General features: G+C 38.1%; 1 protein-coding gene across 1 annotated transcript in view; it reads left to right on the forward strand.

The window, feature by feature from the left end:
• ABCB5 (ATP binding cassette subfamily B member 5) overlaps positions 1-12,644 on the forward strand; it is a 95,511-nt gene extending 82,867 nt beyond the window's left edge. The window contains exons 23-27 of the mRNA XM_037163916.2: positions 5,518-5,674; positions 6,023-6,220; positions 7,327-7,533; positions 10,697-10,843; positions 12,447-12,644. Of these exons, the coding sequence (XP_037019811.2) occupies positions 5,518-5,674; positions 6,023-6,220; positions 7,327-7,533; positions 10,697-10,843; positions 12,447-12,644 (907 nt within the window). The remainder of the gene's footprint in view (positions 1-5,517; positions 5,675-6,022; positions 6,221-7,326; positions 7,534-10,696; positions 10,844-12,446) is intronic.
• Positions 12,645-18,435: the final 5,791 nt, after the last annotated feature.

An 18,435-nucleotide genomic window follows, 5' to 3' on the forward strand; every position in this document is an offset into this window, starting at 1 on the left:
AGATACTCTATCCTTCTAGAATGCTCCTTAGGTAAAAAGAAGTTTGTGTCATTCTCTTGATCAATGGTTTCCAAACTCAGTTTCCAATCAAGGAGCTGGTTAAAAATGCAGATACCCAAAACTCACCCCACAATTCTAACCCAGATACTTGTAGATCTGGTTTAGGGCCAGGAATCTATATTTTACCAAATATCACAGATTGTTCTGAGGAATAGAATCTGAGGATCACATTTTTTCAAGAAATATAAACACGGAGACAGAATCCCAGGCTACTCTCCATAGTTGCTTAAAACTTTAGGGTTTTCTTTTGGCCACTATTAGAAATCTCCTAGATTTATATAAAAATTGGGGAAGTCATTACTTTAGTTTATTTTTTTATATTTTAGTTTATTATTAAAGATGTTTTATTCACCTGTAAACTGTGCATGTATTTTCGTGATTTACAGCTATAGGGATGGGTAAGCTGTCTCTCTTTAAGAAATGACAGTGTGCCATAAGAAATGAAAGGGAGAGGCACAATCCTTAAAGTACTCATAGTATTAGTTTATCAGCATGGCTACTATCAGCCTTAACTTCTTCCTTTAAAAGAAAGCAACATACATTTCTTTTTTTTTATCTTATTTTATTGTTGTTCAATTACAGTTGTCTGTATTTTCTCCCCACCCCTCCCCTCCACCCCCTCTAAACCCACCTCCCTTGCTTCCACCCTACCCCTTGGTTTTGTCCACCTGTCCTTTATAGTAGTTCCTGAACACCCTTCTTCACACTGTCCACTCCCCCCTCCCCTCTGGCTATTGTTAGATTGTTCTTAATTTCAGTGACTCTGGTTATATTTTGCTTGCTTTTTTTCTTTTGTTGATTCTGTTCCAGTTAAAGATCAACACACACATTTCTTACAGTAGAAGCTGTCTCCATCCATCTCTATTGTTATAGAATTTTCTCTGAAATGAGCATTTTTTTTAAAGGTGATAAAATGTTCACTCTGCTACCTTGCCACCAATGCATAGGCAGGTAAAAATCTCTTGTTTGGGCTCTCATACACATACATTCTGTAAAACTGTCCCCTTCTGCTTCCATTAGCCCTGTTAACACTTTCTATTTACTTCACTATAAATGTGTAGACTTTGAGAAATAGAAAATAATTTTCTTCTGTCTGATTTTTAGTGCCTTTAGGTTAGTTTCTAGCTGACTTTCCTTTTGCAATATTGTCCAGAAACCATTATTGACCAGCAGAAGTTTCTTTAACGCTTCATATCCCCACTTCAGAGTTTTCCTGTCTGTTCCTTCTTCTTTGCTACATGTATTAGCAGGGAGCAAAGTAGAGCACACAGCTGAGAAAGAATCCGGGCATGACAGCCTTCAGTACAGTAATAATAAAGCCACAGCTTTGAAAGCAGCCTGTGAAGCAGAGCCAGTATAGGCTTTTGTATTGAGGCCTAGTCCTTCAAAACTCCAAATGCGGTTATTGACAGGAAATCATATAGGATTTTGAAAATTCAATGTGATTACTGACCAAAAGAGCAGTATAGGCCAGATTTTTCAATAAATATTGGTAGTTGGTTGATAGCTTGAATAATGGGGAAAGAGAAAAGCCAACTAGGCTTCCACTATTACCTTTGCTCTGGTAGGCTGGAAAGCCCTGGAAAAACTGTGTATGTGATCATTGTAATTTGGAAAGCAACCTTAGTTAGCCAAACCAAGAAAACAAGTCTTCTCCAGTGTTCACTTTGATGGCAGCCACCCAATTTCTGCCCCTCTCCTCCCCAGAGATTATCCAGAAGAGAGGTGGACAGATAAGGAGACTAAATAGAGGGGTCAATGACCGGAGGGACCTAAAGGAGACAAATCAAGGGAGATTTGATATCTAGGGTCCTCTGAAGATTCTAATAGGGGAGGCAAGTGGTAACAAACTCCAACATGCAGAGATCGATAGTTCAGGCCAGCTTGCTGTTGGAAAGAGTACATGTAAGGGAAAACAATGAATAAAGAGGTTCCAGTTCCAGTCCCAAGTTTCATGGTTAGTGATCCTAGGCAAATCTAGCCTTGACTTCTCTGGGCTAAAGTCTCTCATTTGTTAAGAAGTGATAAGAGTTCCTGCTGCCCTTATCTCCTAGGTAATCCAATGGTTTAACATATATGAAAACATTCTATAAAACCCAAAGTACCAAATAAATATAAATTGTGTATATTCTCTTTCCCATTTGTTGAAGAAAGAATTTAGGTAGGAAAGAAAGGAGTTTTGGATTATTATATGGATTTTAGGAGAAACGAGTGTGAGTATAGGAATAATTACAATGGTCACCTCCGTGAGGAAAGATACTCTGCCTTCCAGTCAGAAAAAGGAAACTGGGGACCTCCAATGTTGCAATTTGATCTGCTGTGCCAATCTATGCTTATAGAACTGTGAGATATTATTTTCCAACAGAAAGCATGCCATTCACTAATTTTCAGTTCTATGAAAGGAATAATAACTTAAACATTTGTTATGCATCATACTAAGCACCCTGTGCTATTAATGTATTTAATTCTCACAATAACCCTTTAAGATGTATATAACCTTGTCATCTCTGGTTTTCTAACAAGGAAACAGAAACATGGAGAACATGACCAAGGTCACACAGCCAGCAAATAAATGGTGGAGTTTGTATGTTGTCCCAGTCATCTGGCTTCAGAGCCCTCACTCTGAACCCCTAACCCCCAAATCCCATGTTATCCCTCTTAGAGTAAGTCACCAAAGTGGTACGAACTATATATGGGAGCAGGGTTAAAGGGGAAAACTAGACCCAAACCAGTAACTATGTAGGATATTCCTACTTGCCATTTGTCTTAAATAAGGATTATTTATTTCTATGCTTTTTTGTGTTCTTCTTAGCCAAAAGATCTTTTATAAAATTGAAATTGTATTTCAGCAGCAACGATGAGCAACGGGATTTCCCACTGTTTGGACATGATTGAAAAGACCAGTGTAGTGAGGATACAGTGACAATGGCCCCATAAACCCATGGAGAACCCATAAGGTTGGAGAAGAGGAGACCCAGCACCTGAAAATCCTTCCTGTTCAATACTCTTCTCCCTCAACCCCTACCAACCCAAACATTTTTACTGTACATTCAGTATAGAAGTATAAATTCAGTATAAATCCATTTAAGGATAATACTGTGGATAAGATTTATTCTTTCATGTACAATTTAAGCTTAAAAAAGTTATGGAAGTTAAATTTTAGGATTTTTAATTCCCATTTTACATAGTTATGCATCAAAAGTTCAACATGAAAATCATTTCTGAACTATGCAATGTTTCTTGTCATCTTACTTAGCGGCATGAAGGGAATATACAGGCAATTGTTATAGATTAATACTTTAACAAATGTGATGAGAGTGACTTTAAAACATTTGTTATTATAGCAAATTGTTCCTCTTTATATACTCCCAAGTAGATGAAATCCCCCAGACAAGCAGTGGCGTGGGAAGTTGGCCTGAACATTTCTCTGGAGTAGGCTCTTGGTTCAAATGCTTCCAAGTATCTGGACCAGATTTGAAGGATGTGGTTTAACTCTGACATGGAGTGACAGCACCGGTTGCTGTGCACTAAACACTGAGTAGAAGTCAATTGCAGTTTAGTTTACTCTAATGAATTGGGCTGGACTAGGTTAGGACAGATTCTGTAGCAGGCTAGCCTTGGCCTACTGCACCTGGGGAAAAATATAAAGGAGATGAAATGTCCCTGATTCTACCCATATAACCCTCATGAACATCAACCCCCATCCCACTCACATTCCCCTCAACACGTACACAATAAAGACAGCATCGGGGCTTTGAACTGGTATTCTACCTCCTCTGCTGAAACTTCTCTTTTTGAGCTGTTGTGCATTTGGTCATTTAGCTCTCACAGACCCAAGTTCTAAATGGAAGGTCCCTCTCCCCTTATTGATAAATTTCCATTTCACAAGGGATGTAACAAAAACATTAGCCTTTATACATTTATACCTAATGCTTTAACTGACTTATAATAGTTGAAATTTGGGACAGGTAAAAATTTTCAGACCTCTCAAATCAGAAGAGGAAGGTATTTTCTCAATTGTTCTGAAAAGCCTTTATCCCTGTGGGAACAGAATCCAAGTCACCTGACTCATAATCCAATTATCTTCCCATCTCACCTGCTGGCTCATAGATTAAACTGAGGCTTATATCTGATGCAGTTTGATTTTTTTCTTTGCATTATAAAAAAGAAAAACCCCTGATGTGTTACCTAAACTCAATAACCACTCCCAATATTTATAATTGGGTGTTAAATATTTTGCAAGGCATTTTGAGCTTTAAACAATGTCTGTTAAATATTAATACTAAAATGCCTTGACATCACAGAACTAGTAGCTACAATAATTTTAGCATCCAACATCTTAGTAAACTGGGTGTTTTTATATTTTATACTATGTTTAACATTTGTGAAAACGAGAGTCAGGACCTAAGGTCTGGGTCACTGAAGAGATTGCATCAACATCCACCCCTTGATAGGTGCCATCTCCAGAGAAATTCATAAGGACCCCACACCTGTTAACCTTGCTGTGATTCAGCACAGCACACAAGCAACTGGGTTCTGTGATCTCCTTTTACTGTCTGATGTTTAGATGTTGCCTGTGAAATTTATTATCCAGTCTTAGCTGAAATATACATTTAGCTCTGCTTACTAAGATGCATTATTTTTCATTTCAGTAAAATGTTTTCATGTCTAAAATGGAAAGGAATAATATTTAACCATGATCGTGTGGTATGCTACATTTCCATGAATATTTTATATGCTTCCAAGTATCATTTGCAAAACATTTTAATCAGGTTTTGTTTTGAGGAGCTTAACAAAGTCTCTGTGCTTTGATGTCTTTTTTAAAAATCATATGGCATCAATTATCTGGTCTAACTACATGATAGTATATGCAGAAAAAAGGGGGAGAACACTCATATTGAATGTGTACATTCAGATCTCACTTCCAGACATTCATTCCTCCTAATGTCAGTTGAATTCTCTCTCATGTTTCCAAGCAAGTGAGCCTTATATCAAGATGGCTAAGAAATTTTATATTCACTAGATAGGGCCTTTAATCTGTGTCTCTAACTGGAAGAGAAACTTTCTTTTTTAAGATTTTTTTTATTTATATTTAGAGAGAGAGGAAGGGAAGGAGAGAAACATCAATGTGTGGTTGCCTCTTGTGTGTCCCCAAGTGGGGACTTGGCCTGCAACCCAGGCACGTGCCCCGAATCGAACCACCAACACTTTGGTTCTCGGCCCGCCCTTGATCCACTGAGCTATGCCAGCCAGTGCGGAAGAGAAACTTTTAAGATTACCTGAGCTTCAAAGGTTATTGCAGTTATTACAAAAGAGATATCATTGTTGGGCCTTTAGCATTAGTGGTGTTGTCTGGTTCAAAACATTATACTCCTGTGCCTGCTTTTTCCTTTACTTTTAGTACGCCATTGTTTGAAATGGGGCTAATTAAGATCCCAATGCTTTATCTTCCAATAGAGTTTTCACTGCAATTGCATATGGAGCTATGGCCATTGGAGAAACACTTGCTTTGGCACCTGAGTATTCAAGAGCCAAATCTGGGGCTGCACATCTATTTGCTTTATTGGAAAAGAAGCCAACTATAGACAGCTATAGTCAAGAAGGGAAAAAACCAGTAAGTACAGCTATGATTTTAAATGTCCACATATTGTTAATTGTCCATATTAACAGTTAATCTGCAGATTGGACTGTGTCTATGTAGTGAATCTGAAGGAAACCAGGGCTTTCAAGCAATTTTGTGAAGCCCAGTAGTAAACACAACAAGAATTACAGATATAAAAATGTAAACAAAAGTAACAGAAGCCAATGTGAAATCAGCAGCTCTACGGAGAGGAATATGATGTTTAAAATTAAAATAGTATGGAAACATGCACAGTTTCCAGAAAGCACTCAGCCAGAATGCTATAATGTATTACAGCCTCTCAAAGGCATCCTTCTAAATACTGCCAACTTTCTTTCACAGGACACATGTGAAGGGAATATAGAGTTTCGAGAAGTCTCTTTCTTCTATCCATGTCGTCCAGATGTCCTCATCCTTCGTGGCTTATCCCTCAGTATTGAGAAAGGGAAGACAGTAGCATTTGTTGGGAGCAGTGGCTGTGGGAAAAGCACTTCTGTCCAACTCCTTCAGAGATTTTATGACCCCGTGAAAGGACAAATAGTAAGACCTAATTTAAATACAATTTATCTGTGGATTGGTGATGCTATTCTTAAACAGTCTCTTGAGCTTAAACATCCTCACTGGCTTGGGTAGAGCAAAACAGTACAGTAGCTAAGAGAAAGAAAACAAATTCTATCCCTTTACTAAGAGGACAAGCAAACCAGTAACAAAAATGATGGATAGGACTTTGAGGCTGAGTAGAAAGACCCAAAGATTCTTCAACCATTATGGCAGTAGAAACTTTGATCTTATAAGCCATGGAATTCTTTTAAAATACAGGCCTAATGTTTAGAAGAATGGTCTAATATCCATATCCAGGCTCTTCCTTTATTTTGTTCTGGTTTAAGAGAGAGATAATACTTTTCCTCTGCCTCCCTGGTTAAGGTGTTCTGCTATTTTCCCTGGCTATCTTCAACACCCCCAACCCCAGTTCTCAAAACCTTATTCATGATTGGGGCTTATCTGAATTAGCTCCAGTAAATCCTGCATCCTGATCTCAAAATGCAACCTCTCCCTCCTTTGAACTCCAAAGACTGTTTTTCTCACCTGAGGGTTTTCTTACTCTACGTTATTTTCAGGTTTTCATTTATCCTTTCCCCTCAACCACCACTACATTACACACGACACAAACACCACCTCCTGTTCTGCCTCTTCCTCCTCACACACAAAAAAGCCCCTAGAAGTCAAAGACTTTTGTTAGTACTTATTAGTTGTTATTCTCCTGTAATTTGCCACCTTTTCCCCATCACTGATTCTCAGTGACAATTGATGAAATGCAACAGTCCTGTTAGAGTGGAGGTTGTTCATTTTCCAAGTGAACTTAGAACAGAGCAGCAGGCTTTATTCTCAACTCTGAGCAGGTGTCTAGAATATGTGGCCACTCCTAGAAATGACAAGTAAGTTTGGGAGTTGGCATTTTAGTCATTTCTCACTGTTGGCTTGTATGCAACACATGATTTATGAGCCTTCCTTGGGTAACATTATACTACTAAATAGCTTGAATGCCTAAACTTCTTGTTATGATTTGTATATGTTTGAATACAGTGAACTGTAATATGACACGGTGTTGGATCTGCACAAACCATTCTCCATTCTGGTCTTGGCAGCTATTTGATGGTGTGGATGCAAAGGAGTTGAACGTGCAATGGCTCCGTTCCCAAATAGCAATTGTTTCTCAAGAGCCTGTGCTCTTCAACTGCAGCATTGCTGAGAACATTGCCTATGGTGATAATAGCCGTGTGGTGCCATTAGATGAGATAAAAGAAGCAGCAAATGCAGCAAATATCCATTCTTTTATTGAGGGTCTCCCTGAGGTAAGAGAATGTCTGAAATCTTGAGCTACAAAGCTGCTAAGTTAGCCTAGACAGATTAGTGAGCCAGCTCAGAGGCAGCCACTCCCAGTTCCAATTTCCAAAAGCTCTTAAAATTAATTTCCTCCCCTCCCCCTACATGCATAAATTTTGTATGTTTTGTGGTCAAAATGACATGAGGCTATATGTAGCCTTTTTTAATCCTACTTAGAATGAATAATGAAATATTTCCTCACAAATATTCATATATTGGATTATAAATTGCTATACAATTTATACTATAATATACTACACAATTTATAGTATATTTTCTTTTAAACCAAAAAAAATGGAATGCTTAAACAGATATAGCCCTCAGGATTTCACAAAGGTGAATACCAAGGAGTCAATCTGAAGTGTGCTAAGGGTAATATATGTATGGTATGTATCATGGAGATGACCTGCAGGTGTTTGGAAGTGTCAGCCTGGGGCGTGGGAGACAACTTTAAGTAATACAGCCTTGGTCTTAAAGCTCCTCCGAGAAACAGACCATGTTTAGATGTCCCCTGGTCCCCACAATATTACACACAGTGGCAGCTTAGTCAAGCCACATCATGGCTCCTTGGGTAGGACTTAGACCACTGGAGCCACCCTGCAACTCTTCCCTAGGGCCCTGCAGGATTTTCCAGCTGGTTGAGGATTAGACTCTTTCTGATTTTCCCTGTAGGACCCAAATGGCTTTTAGCCCCTGTTTCATAGTAAGAAGCTATTGCCCTTGAGCATCTCATACCAGGTCTCTCGAGAAAAAGTCCAACCATTGTTAATATAATGATGTCAGTGTGCATGACATTCATGTAACCTGGCAGCCAAGAGTGGACTAGAATGAGCATGAACAATGACAACTTCACTGTACTAGTCAGTGGGGGTGGTAGATGCCAGTGAGTGAGCATATTTACTGTGTGGCCATGGCATTCAAACTGACTGAGGGAGTAGAACAATGAATTTGTATCCAATTTTGTGTTAAGCTTGAACATTCCTTCACATGAACTACTGAGATGATTTAGAAGGTCACAGCTGTGGGCAACTGGTGATTGGCAGCTTCATTGCAATACACCCACTCATGCATCACATCTCATACAGAGTTTTTTGGTGAAACATCAAATCAGGCAGGTGACTCAGTCCCCCTACAGTCCCAATTTGGTGCCCTTTGACTTCTGGATTTTCCCAAAACTAAAATCACCTTTGAAAGGGAAGAGATTTCAGACCATTGGTGAGGTTCAGAAAAATATGACAGGGCAGCTGATGGTGAATGGAAGAGCTGTGTGAGGTCCCAAGGTACCTACTTTGAAGGGGACTGAGGTGTCATTGTCCTGTGTACAAAGTTCCTTGTATTTGTATCTTCTTCAGAAAATGTCTCTATTTTTCATTGTACATGGCTGGATCGCTTCTCGACAGAACTCATAAAACAGGTGATTTCCGAACACTCACCATCCCAGTGTTTGCCAGAAAACTGATTTAGATTTTCAGTTTAAACAGAAAAGAATGGAACTCTATGATTCTTCATTAAAAAAACAAAAATCTTCAGTTTAAGGACCTGAAAACATTTTAAAGTTGCTGTTGAGACAATGTGCACATCTACATTTATAATCTGTTCTTTTTAATGATAGGCAAAACACTTGAATTTGATTTTCATCTAATTCATCCTTGAGACTTATATTTTCCTACAGTCCAGAGAAGGCCAAGAAATGCAAAGTAATTTCTAAAATAGTATTGAACGAACCTTCTTCAGATACATGGAAAAACCCATCTACAATTTAAGCAAGTCTAGCTGAAACAGCTACAAACCCATTATCATTCCCCAATCTTCTCTATTTGGGGTTTAAGATTGGAGTCTCTAATGTAGATGGAAATTTTGCAGTGTGTGGAAATAAATGACATTGTTTTATCAGATTACTCTGCCCTATAATTCTGAAGTTCATAAAAAATAAATTTTAGGAGGCAGTCCCAGGTAAAATCTCAAAGGAGATGGTTGAAGTCTGTTTTCTTTGTAGAGAATTTCACTTCGGAGAAGACACATTCACTGAACTCTAATAATTCAGACACGCATTGTTTTATATAAAGCAAGCAACTGTGTACTTTAAATTGAAAAATGAACTTCAAATAAGTGGACACATTTGTCATAAGACTATGTCATAGGCTCTCTTCATACTCACTTTGCCCGAGTGGCACCTCCTGAAGCAGTCAAATGTAAAGGGAGAGACAATGTATTCCAATTCTCCAATGTACTAAGACAAAATGAACAGCATATAATCACATGCTGCATCTTCTCTGTGATCTGCCACAGGATTCACTTTTAGAAGGTTTACCCTTGGAATTACTTTCCAGTAGAACTAATCCCCCCTCCCATTCTAGTCTGGGTACCAAAGGCATGTATTTGTTAGACAACTGGCTACCACTACTAGAAAGTGGTGTGAAACCTTGGAGGGAAGCAGTCAATGGGACCATCTGGAAAACAAGCAGGAGACTGCTTTCACCAAATAAACCGACCAATCGTTACTTAGCAGACTACAAAGGCTACAGGAGATGAGAAATTTCCTTTACCCTCTACAGAGGGAAACACTGGAGGGGGTCATTAGTAAGTAGGAGAGCTTTGGAAACATTGTGAAATGCTAAATGTCACTATCAAGACGCCAGCCTAACTTATAGTCAGAAAGATACCTACCTGCACACTGAGAACAGCATCCTGGCATCTGGAGGGATTTGCTGATAGGGATTTAGCAAAAGCCAAATAAAGGAACCAAAAAGTTCCCATGTGCTTAGATGCTTTAAGTTATTTTGACCTCAAAAAATAGAAGGCAATGTAACAATGGAAAAAGATTTGTGTTTACTTGGAAATTCTTTTTGCCAATAATTTTTTCTTATGCTTTAATTCAGACAATTCCTTTGTAGGAGCACACTGGCAAAAGTCTGCTGCATGTGATCAGATTAGATATGTAAATGAGATGGTGTTTACTGCTGGTTTAGCATTTATTTACAACAAAGCACAACAATACACTTCAGCACTTGTTGGGACACAAATTTTTCCAGAGTAGCAAAATTTGAAATATTTAGATAGTCCTCGCCCACAGTTGCCATGGTAATTTAAATAACCAAGCCTTGCTCTCTTAATTGCATGTTCCTGTAATAGAAATACAACACACAAGTTGGACTGAAAGGAGCACAGCTCTCTGGTGGACAAAAACAAAGAGTAGCTATTGCAAGGGCTCTTCTCCGAAAACCCAAAATTTTATTGTTGGATGAAGCCACCTCAGCCCTGGACAATGAGAATGAAAAGGTAACATCCTCTTTTTCACCTCAGAATATAATATCAAATATGAGAGTGAAGTATCATGGAAGAAATTAAGTCAGTTTAAAGGAAGAAACAGACTGGAGAGAATTGTAGTCACAGGGTCACCAGTTCTAATTAAGAATAGGCCTGTAAAATAAGGTTAGGGGCTGGTGGGGAAGTGGGAGAGAGTTAGGACCCAGGGCATCTCATGTTCTAGAAAGGTTTCCTCTCTTGAATTTGTCTCATTATTTAAAAAGATGCCTGATGTTTATCCACTCAAGAAAAAAGCACAAGAAATTTAACTTTTCTATTTTGTTATTAGTCCTATTAAGCCAAACAAATTAAGAAGGCAGTCTACCAACCTTCCTGTGTAACAGTGATCTGCACAGCAGCGTCAGAGCCTGCTGGTTACTCCATCTCCTACAGAGGATTAGCTCCGTTTGAGAAGGAGGCAAGGCAGCAGGCAGCCCGGGGACAGGAAGCCCACACCGCCAACGCCTTCAGATGTTGGGTTTTGCTACATCCTTTGTCCCTCAGGAGTTTCCTACTCTTAGTGGGCACTTATTTGTTAAATGAACATTGGTTAAATAAATGATAATAATTAATACAGGGTGGGGCAAACATAGATTTACAGTTGTCCATATGGAAATTAATACAGTAACAATAATACAAGAATAAACTTTGTTTTGCATACTCACAACTATAAACCTACATTTGCCCCAACTTGTATTTACTGGCTGTTCACTATATGCTGTTATCTCAATCCTCTTAACAATTCAATAAACTAGGTTATTTTATCATTGTGCTCATTACAGATTAGAACACTAAGGCTTAGAAAAGTAAAGTAACTTCCCTAAATGCCAATAGTGGGTGTCTGACCTAAGAGCTCATATGGTTAACTCCTACTCAATTGCTCTTCTGTTGTTTGTAGGTGATTATCATTCTTGATTTCCAAGGAGACAGTGTGTTATGAAAGAAAAACTTTCTTTTTCATCAGTGTCATCAGTTACTATCAATGTGACCTTGGTGAAGTGACTGAAGCTTTTCAAATCTAAGTTCACTCATCAGAAAAGTGAAAATGCCCCACCTTACAGGTTTATTGCAGATTTAAATGGGATACATTTAAATCTGGAACATTTTATATATTCAACAAATATTGCTTTTGACCTCTAGTCTTATTTCCTTTATACAGCCTTATTACCTTATTGTGGCTGAGATACTGTTTTGGTCAGAAAAGTTTTACAGATAAATTCTATTTAAAAAATACTATGAAAAGAAATGACGAAAGTAAATGAATTCTACTTATGTGTGGAAATACTACTTTCTGACCTTGAATTTGGAACCACTTACATACAAATAACCATTTCATTTTTATTCATTGTCACATGTCCAAAAACACTTGTCCAATTAAAAGTCTTACTTACAATGTCTATAATTACTTTTTCTAGATTTCTGTCGAATAGGATGAATATTTCTCAAAGTAGGGCAACTTCCTTGGGAATAAGCAAATAAACAAAGAATGTTATTAAATCCCCTTAATTGATTTGATTTAGGTAAGTTTATTAGCATCTAATGTGAGCTAGTGATCACCAGTCCTTCTCTCTTCCAGGTGGTCCAGCATGCCCTTGATGAGATCAGTAAGGGGAGGACGTGCCTAGTGGTGGCTCACAGACTCTCCACGATACAGAATGCAGACTTGATAGTGGTTCTGCACAATGGAAAAATAAAGGAATGGGGCACTCACCAAGAGCTCCTGAGAAATCAAGACATGTATTTTAAATTAGTAAATGCACAGTCAGTGCAGTGATGCTGTTAGAGTTAGCACATACCTTGATCTTTGTGTGATGAAAAGAAAGATTACTTAGTAATTGTTCGGCATGCTTTGATCTCTTTTACTGATATATCAATATCTAGAATCATGCTCTGCAAGTACAGACATGTTGTGTTTACACACCATCTTCCCTTCAGATTTTTTAAAGGAAACAAAAATTTCCTAAACTCATTTGAGTAAAATGATGCCTGTATCCCTCACTTTATAAAAGTGTTCTAGCATTCTTGCTTATAGAGCAATTTTCTGCAAAGTGAATCTTGATTTTCCCACCAACTTCTGTTATAAAATCAGGACTATGTTCCAGGAGGGAAAATTTATCAAGTTAACTAAGTTGAAAGATTTTAGCAAAGAGAGAGTAAGATATAGCTGGGCCTGTGGCATTACAGGAAGAATGATTTTTCATTTGGAACTTCCAGCACATTGTAACTCTTACTAGAGGACTTTGAGCCAGTCCTTTTCTCTAGACCTCAGGAATTTCTCTCATAATATCTCTCTCAATGTTTCTGTTAATGAATATTCACTGTTTCCAAAAATTATTTTGCTTTGTTAGGGGGATAGGCAGGATGACAGTGTAAAATTTCTGATGAACTAGGTGGTTATCTTTCACTTTGCCAGTAAGTGAAATGCTTCATGTGATCCATCTTGAAAATTCCATTATTCTGAGTTTTGGGTTTGGCAGAATAAATCACAGGCCTACCAGTATATGAACACTTAAATTTACTTGAAATAAGAGCTACTTTTATTATGGGTGAAATTTTTAAAATACCTTTATTATTAATCAAGTGATTTGTTTAAATTGTATACATACCTTATTTTATATATGTGTGATTTAAAAGTTTTGTGTAAATAACAATATTGGTAATCTGAGTCATGTTTTCCATTTACCCATATATGTAATTGCATGTAGTGATTATATTTCCATTCTAATTATATTTTCTTTCATTTACAGTGACACAGCCAACCTATCTAAAGTACACTTTTCCAGTAATATATAATCTTGCTAACAGATATACAAAATAAATCGAAATAAAGCCCAGGTGCTCACAGACAGTTCCAAGCCTTGGCGACTCGATGCTGGGGTGCAGAGTGTAGTTCCACAGCCCGGGGTTGCCAGTGTCTCAGCTCAGCTGGTGCTGTGCCTCTGTAACCCCTAGCTGCAGAACAAACCCTGAACACTGTTTTCACTTTAACCCTTTTACCGAAAAACTGAGCATCCTCTTCAGGCTTCTTTTGGATGGAGAAAACAGGTACTAACGTAGGTCTTTCCTAAAAGGAAAGTGGCACAAGGCACAGTTTTGGGAAGCAGGGGTACCTTTAACACCTTCACCTTGTCATGGGTTATGATCAGTCATTGTTGACCCATTGGCTAGGATACTTCTATTCTTAGCTCGCTTAACTTTTCCTTTGCATTCACATGGCAAATGTAATTTTAATTACCTGAATTTTCTTTTAATTTTAATCGTACCATAGTTCAAGTTGGTTTTATTTAATTTTGAAATAATTTTGCATTTGAGTGTACATTGCCGAATTTTATACACTGGCTAATTTCCCTCAAGACATTTATTTATATTATGACACATCCCTTAGTCTCAGGTATTTCCTGGTCTCAAGAAAACACTGATTTCTGGTAGTCATGATTCACATGCTAATACTTACCCAGAATGACCTCAGTTCAAACTTGTTCAGGCGTGCCCTCTGCTTCTCCTTTGCCTTTGGGTTTGGATATACAGTAGTAACAAGAGATAATAATGATGTACCAGTTTAAAAAGAGAGGAGGTGGGGACCTGTAAATACCTGGCCTAGAAAGCTCTAAATACAACAAAAATTGTTCACCAAAGAGGCCAGGATCTATCAGAGACTCCTTCCTATGAGGAAAGGCTGTTCAGTGAGTCTTAAAATAACTGCAACACCAATGAGAGCACCAGTGGAATAGAAACAATTCAGCAAGGATAAGCTATGGCACAGATGTTAATAAAAAAAAAAACCTACCATGTCACTCCTGTTTCATAACTAACCCAGCCAACCTATTTATATCCTGCCACTCCTTAAAACAAGCTGTGGTGTGTTTTCATGTTAAGTCAACTTAGGTCATAGCTAATCACCTGGTTTTTAGCTTACTCAATGTGTCACTTCCATGGTATGCATCGAGTGCTTTACACCTGACCTGTTGTACCATTGTGTGCATAGAGTATGCACAGGTACTTTGCACATGACCTGTTGTGTGAAAAGATTTCCTGTTAGTATTGAGCTATGTGCTCTTTGTTTAGTTAGAGGTCTTATTCCAAGCGGGTTTGTGATGTGGAATCTTAGATTGATTGGGAAGTTCACTTATAAGAACCAGTCAGCCCTGGCTGGTGTGGCTTTGTGGATTGAGAGTCAGCCTGTGAACCAAAAGGGTTGCTGGTTCAATTCCTGGTCAGGGCCTATACCTGGGTTGTGAGCCAGGTCCCCAGTTGGGGGGTATGAGAGGCAACTCACACACACATCAATGTTTCTCTTCCTCTCTTTCTCCCTCCCTCACCCTTTATCTAAAAATAAATAAGATCTTTAAAAAAAAGAACTAATCCAGGGAAGAAAGTGGGTAAACTGAACTAGAAGAATGAGAGATTGGGAGACACAGTAGCTTTTGAGCCTTCATTGCCTTGCTATCAGCAATAATTACTGGAAGTTAAAAAGTTCATTTAAAAGCCATATTTTTTAAAAGCAAAAATCACCAAACATCTCTTCACCTTACCTCAAGCTACGCTATTTACCTCTTTCTAACGAAACCGTGCTGATAAAGCATGTACTGCTTTTCTGTTGCTGCTTAACACATTACCACAGAGTTAGTGGACTGAAACGACACAAATTAATCTTACAGTTCTGGAGGTCAGAAGTCTAAAATCAGTTCATGCAGGCTCTGCGAACCAATCTCTTCCTCGTTCTTTTCCGGCTTCTAGATGCTGCTCGTTTCTTGGGCCTGCATCCCTCTGGTCTCCGCTGCCTTCGTCACATCGCCATCCATCCCTCTCTGGCCATCACTCAGTCTGCTACAAAGGCTACACACCGAAACTCTTAGTCCATGGAGAAGACAAGTTTTCATATATTTGCATTGAGGATAAGCTCAGAGAGAACCCTGAAAACATCCAGTCCAACATCACCATTATATGTTGATGAGAAAGCAAAAACTCACTTTTCTTGCCTCCAAGTCCCATACATTTCCATCACAACATGCTATCTATCCTCATTTCTGGGCCAGGATTTGGAATGCATTTGTCTGTCTTCACTTCTGTTGGATGCTGCTATTGTTGCTATTTCCTTTTATCCTGAGACTAGACTTACTAAGTAGAAGTTTATACTAAATTCTACTTAACCTTATTTTCTTTTCACTTAATAACTTTATGTGCAAGCAAGTAAAAACAGTATCCTGTAAATATAGGAGCTTCATGCACTTCTGACCCCATACTTTTGGGAATATTCCTAAAATCATTTTAAACTACTGCTTCTAATGAAAGCTAACATTTTTTTGGTAAAATTTTTCACACAAACATGGGATAAACACTTTATGTACACTTTCTCTTTAGTCTTTGCATCAGCTCTGTAATGGCACATGTTATTAATATTATCCCTCTTTAAAGAGAAGAAAACGGAAGCTTCAGCAACTTGTTGAGGCTTGGACTTGAATTCACATCCTTGTCTAACTCCAGAGCCTACAGTCTCAACCATAGCATCGAGGACTTCTCTCTACAGTTTATGCAGGGAGATGGCTGGCTGAACAGCAAGCACAGTCATTGCTCATAGGAGTCCCTCGGGTTGGTGTGAGGATAAAACCAAACTTTTGGCAGCAGTTACATGGTCTAATAAAATTAGCCAGCCACACCCTAAAAATACTCTCTACATCCACACCATTGGAACAAGACTGAATTCAGCCCAAGGTATGAGATCTGTTTTTCCTTTAGTGTTGACTTACCTGTATAGGTGTCATAGATTTTTTAAAAATTGTAATGGGTAAAATGGCAGAAAAATGAGAATTTTAAACTAAAAAAAATTAAGACACATACCTCTTAGACAAAAGCTTAGTATATGTGATTATAATATCTTTGAAAATAAGCTCAAAGTCATCACCAATATAATTGAATTTGTTGGACACGTTCTATTAATGATTTAAAATTAAGTTTAATCCTAGGAAAATGTTTTTCTTTTTAAACAGCTTGAGGATCTCCTTAAAGAAGATATTAGTTTATTGAGATTTCAGAAAAACAAAAACCAGACAATGAGGTGTGAAAAACTACACACAAGTAATCACAGCCTCATTATTAGACTGAGGGAAAAATGGTCTAGTGGATGGATCTGTGCTTTTGTAGATGTAAATGGTGGGATGCTATTCTTTATAAGCCCCAAAAATTTGCTATTGAATGGAGGTATTTTGTTTGATCACCAACTCTATTACATCACAGTAATATAATAAATGGCTAAAATATTCTCTACCCAGTTGGAAATCATGAAGAGATTCTATGAAAAGGATTAAAGTTGTTAAATTACCAAAACATTCAGGTCAATTGGGGGGGAAGGGGAGAGAGAGAGATAACAAGAGCTAAAGAAAGAAAAACCTATTAGAAAACAAGCAACAAAGAATGTAATGCACTCCAGCAATCAGCTTAGTAATGGAAGAAAAAATATCCTATTATCGAATTCTCAGAAAACTTAAGAAGAGAGGTACAAATCTAAATTTAAATTCCTAGTCCCATGGCCCCAATTCAGGTAAAATTACACATTTGCCTATATTAGTTTCATAAATTCTCTTAGTTCCCAGTTTCCTAGAGCTAAGCCAAAAATGAAGAGACATTCATCAAGAACAAGGTCAACGGGGATCCCAAAATGGGGAAAGTAGAAAACCTCCAAAGTAACAAAGGTCCATGATAAAGTGGAATGTTCCCAGCATTAGTATTGCAATAATAATAATACAATTAGGAACAAGTATGAAAGACACGGGGATGAAGACTGGGGGGGGAGTGGGAAAGAGGGGGGAGACCGGGGGGGGGGGGGTGGGATGGGAGAAAGAGATTAAAAAAAATGTACTTGAAAAGTAACTAAATAAAATTTAACATTAAAAAAAAAAAAGAAGACTTTTGGGAGAACAATGGTGATGGGTTCATAGGGAGTGGTTTTCACCCCTGCCCTGGGGAAAAAAATAATAATAATAATACAATTAATAATATAAAATAAACTAGAACTACTAAAAATAACTTTATATGCATTGAGCACACATGTATTAGACACTGGATTAAGCCTTATAGGCATTAACTTACTGACGGTAGAATACCTCCTATTATTTTTCATATTTTACTACATGAGGCACAGAGTAATTTTGGAACTATCCCAAGGTCAAACACCAAGGAAATGAGAGAATGAGGCTATAACCCAGAAAATCTGACTCCACAGCTGACCCATTATCCCTCTGAGATGGAATTGGATGGAAATGGTAAGATACTTTTGAGTTGTTCCCTTAGAAAATAACTTTCACCCTGGCTTGAGAGCTCAGTTAGTTGGAGTGTCATCCCAATACACCAAGGTTGCCGGTTTGATACCTGGCCAGGGCACATGCAAGAACCAAGTAATGAATCCATAAAACAGTGGAACAACAAGTTGATGTCTCCCCACCACCCCCCCCCTTGTACACACACACACACCCCAATATTTTTTTAAAGGCTGTTGCCTTTAAAACAGAAAAGAAGGGAGGGACAAAGGAAGGGAAGGAGGGAGGGAGAGAAAGAACTTGCCCTTTGCC

Source organism: Artibeus jamaicensis, unplaced genomic scaffold (genome assembly GCF_021234435.1).
Source record: "Artibeus jamaicensis isolate MK-2021 breed Jamaican fruit bat unplaced genomic scaffold, CSHL_Jam_final contig_3230, whole genome shotgun sequence".
In the NCBI taxonomy this organism is placed as follows: Eukaryota; Metazoa; Chordata; class Mammalia; order Chiroptera; family Phyllostomidae; genus Artibeus; species Artibeus jamaicensis.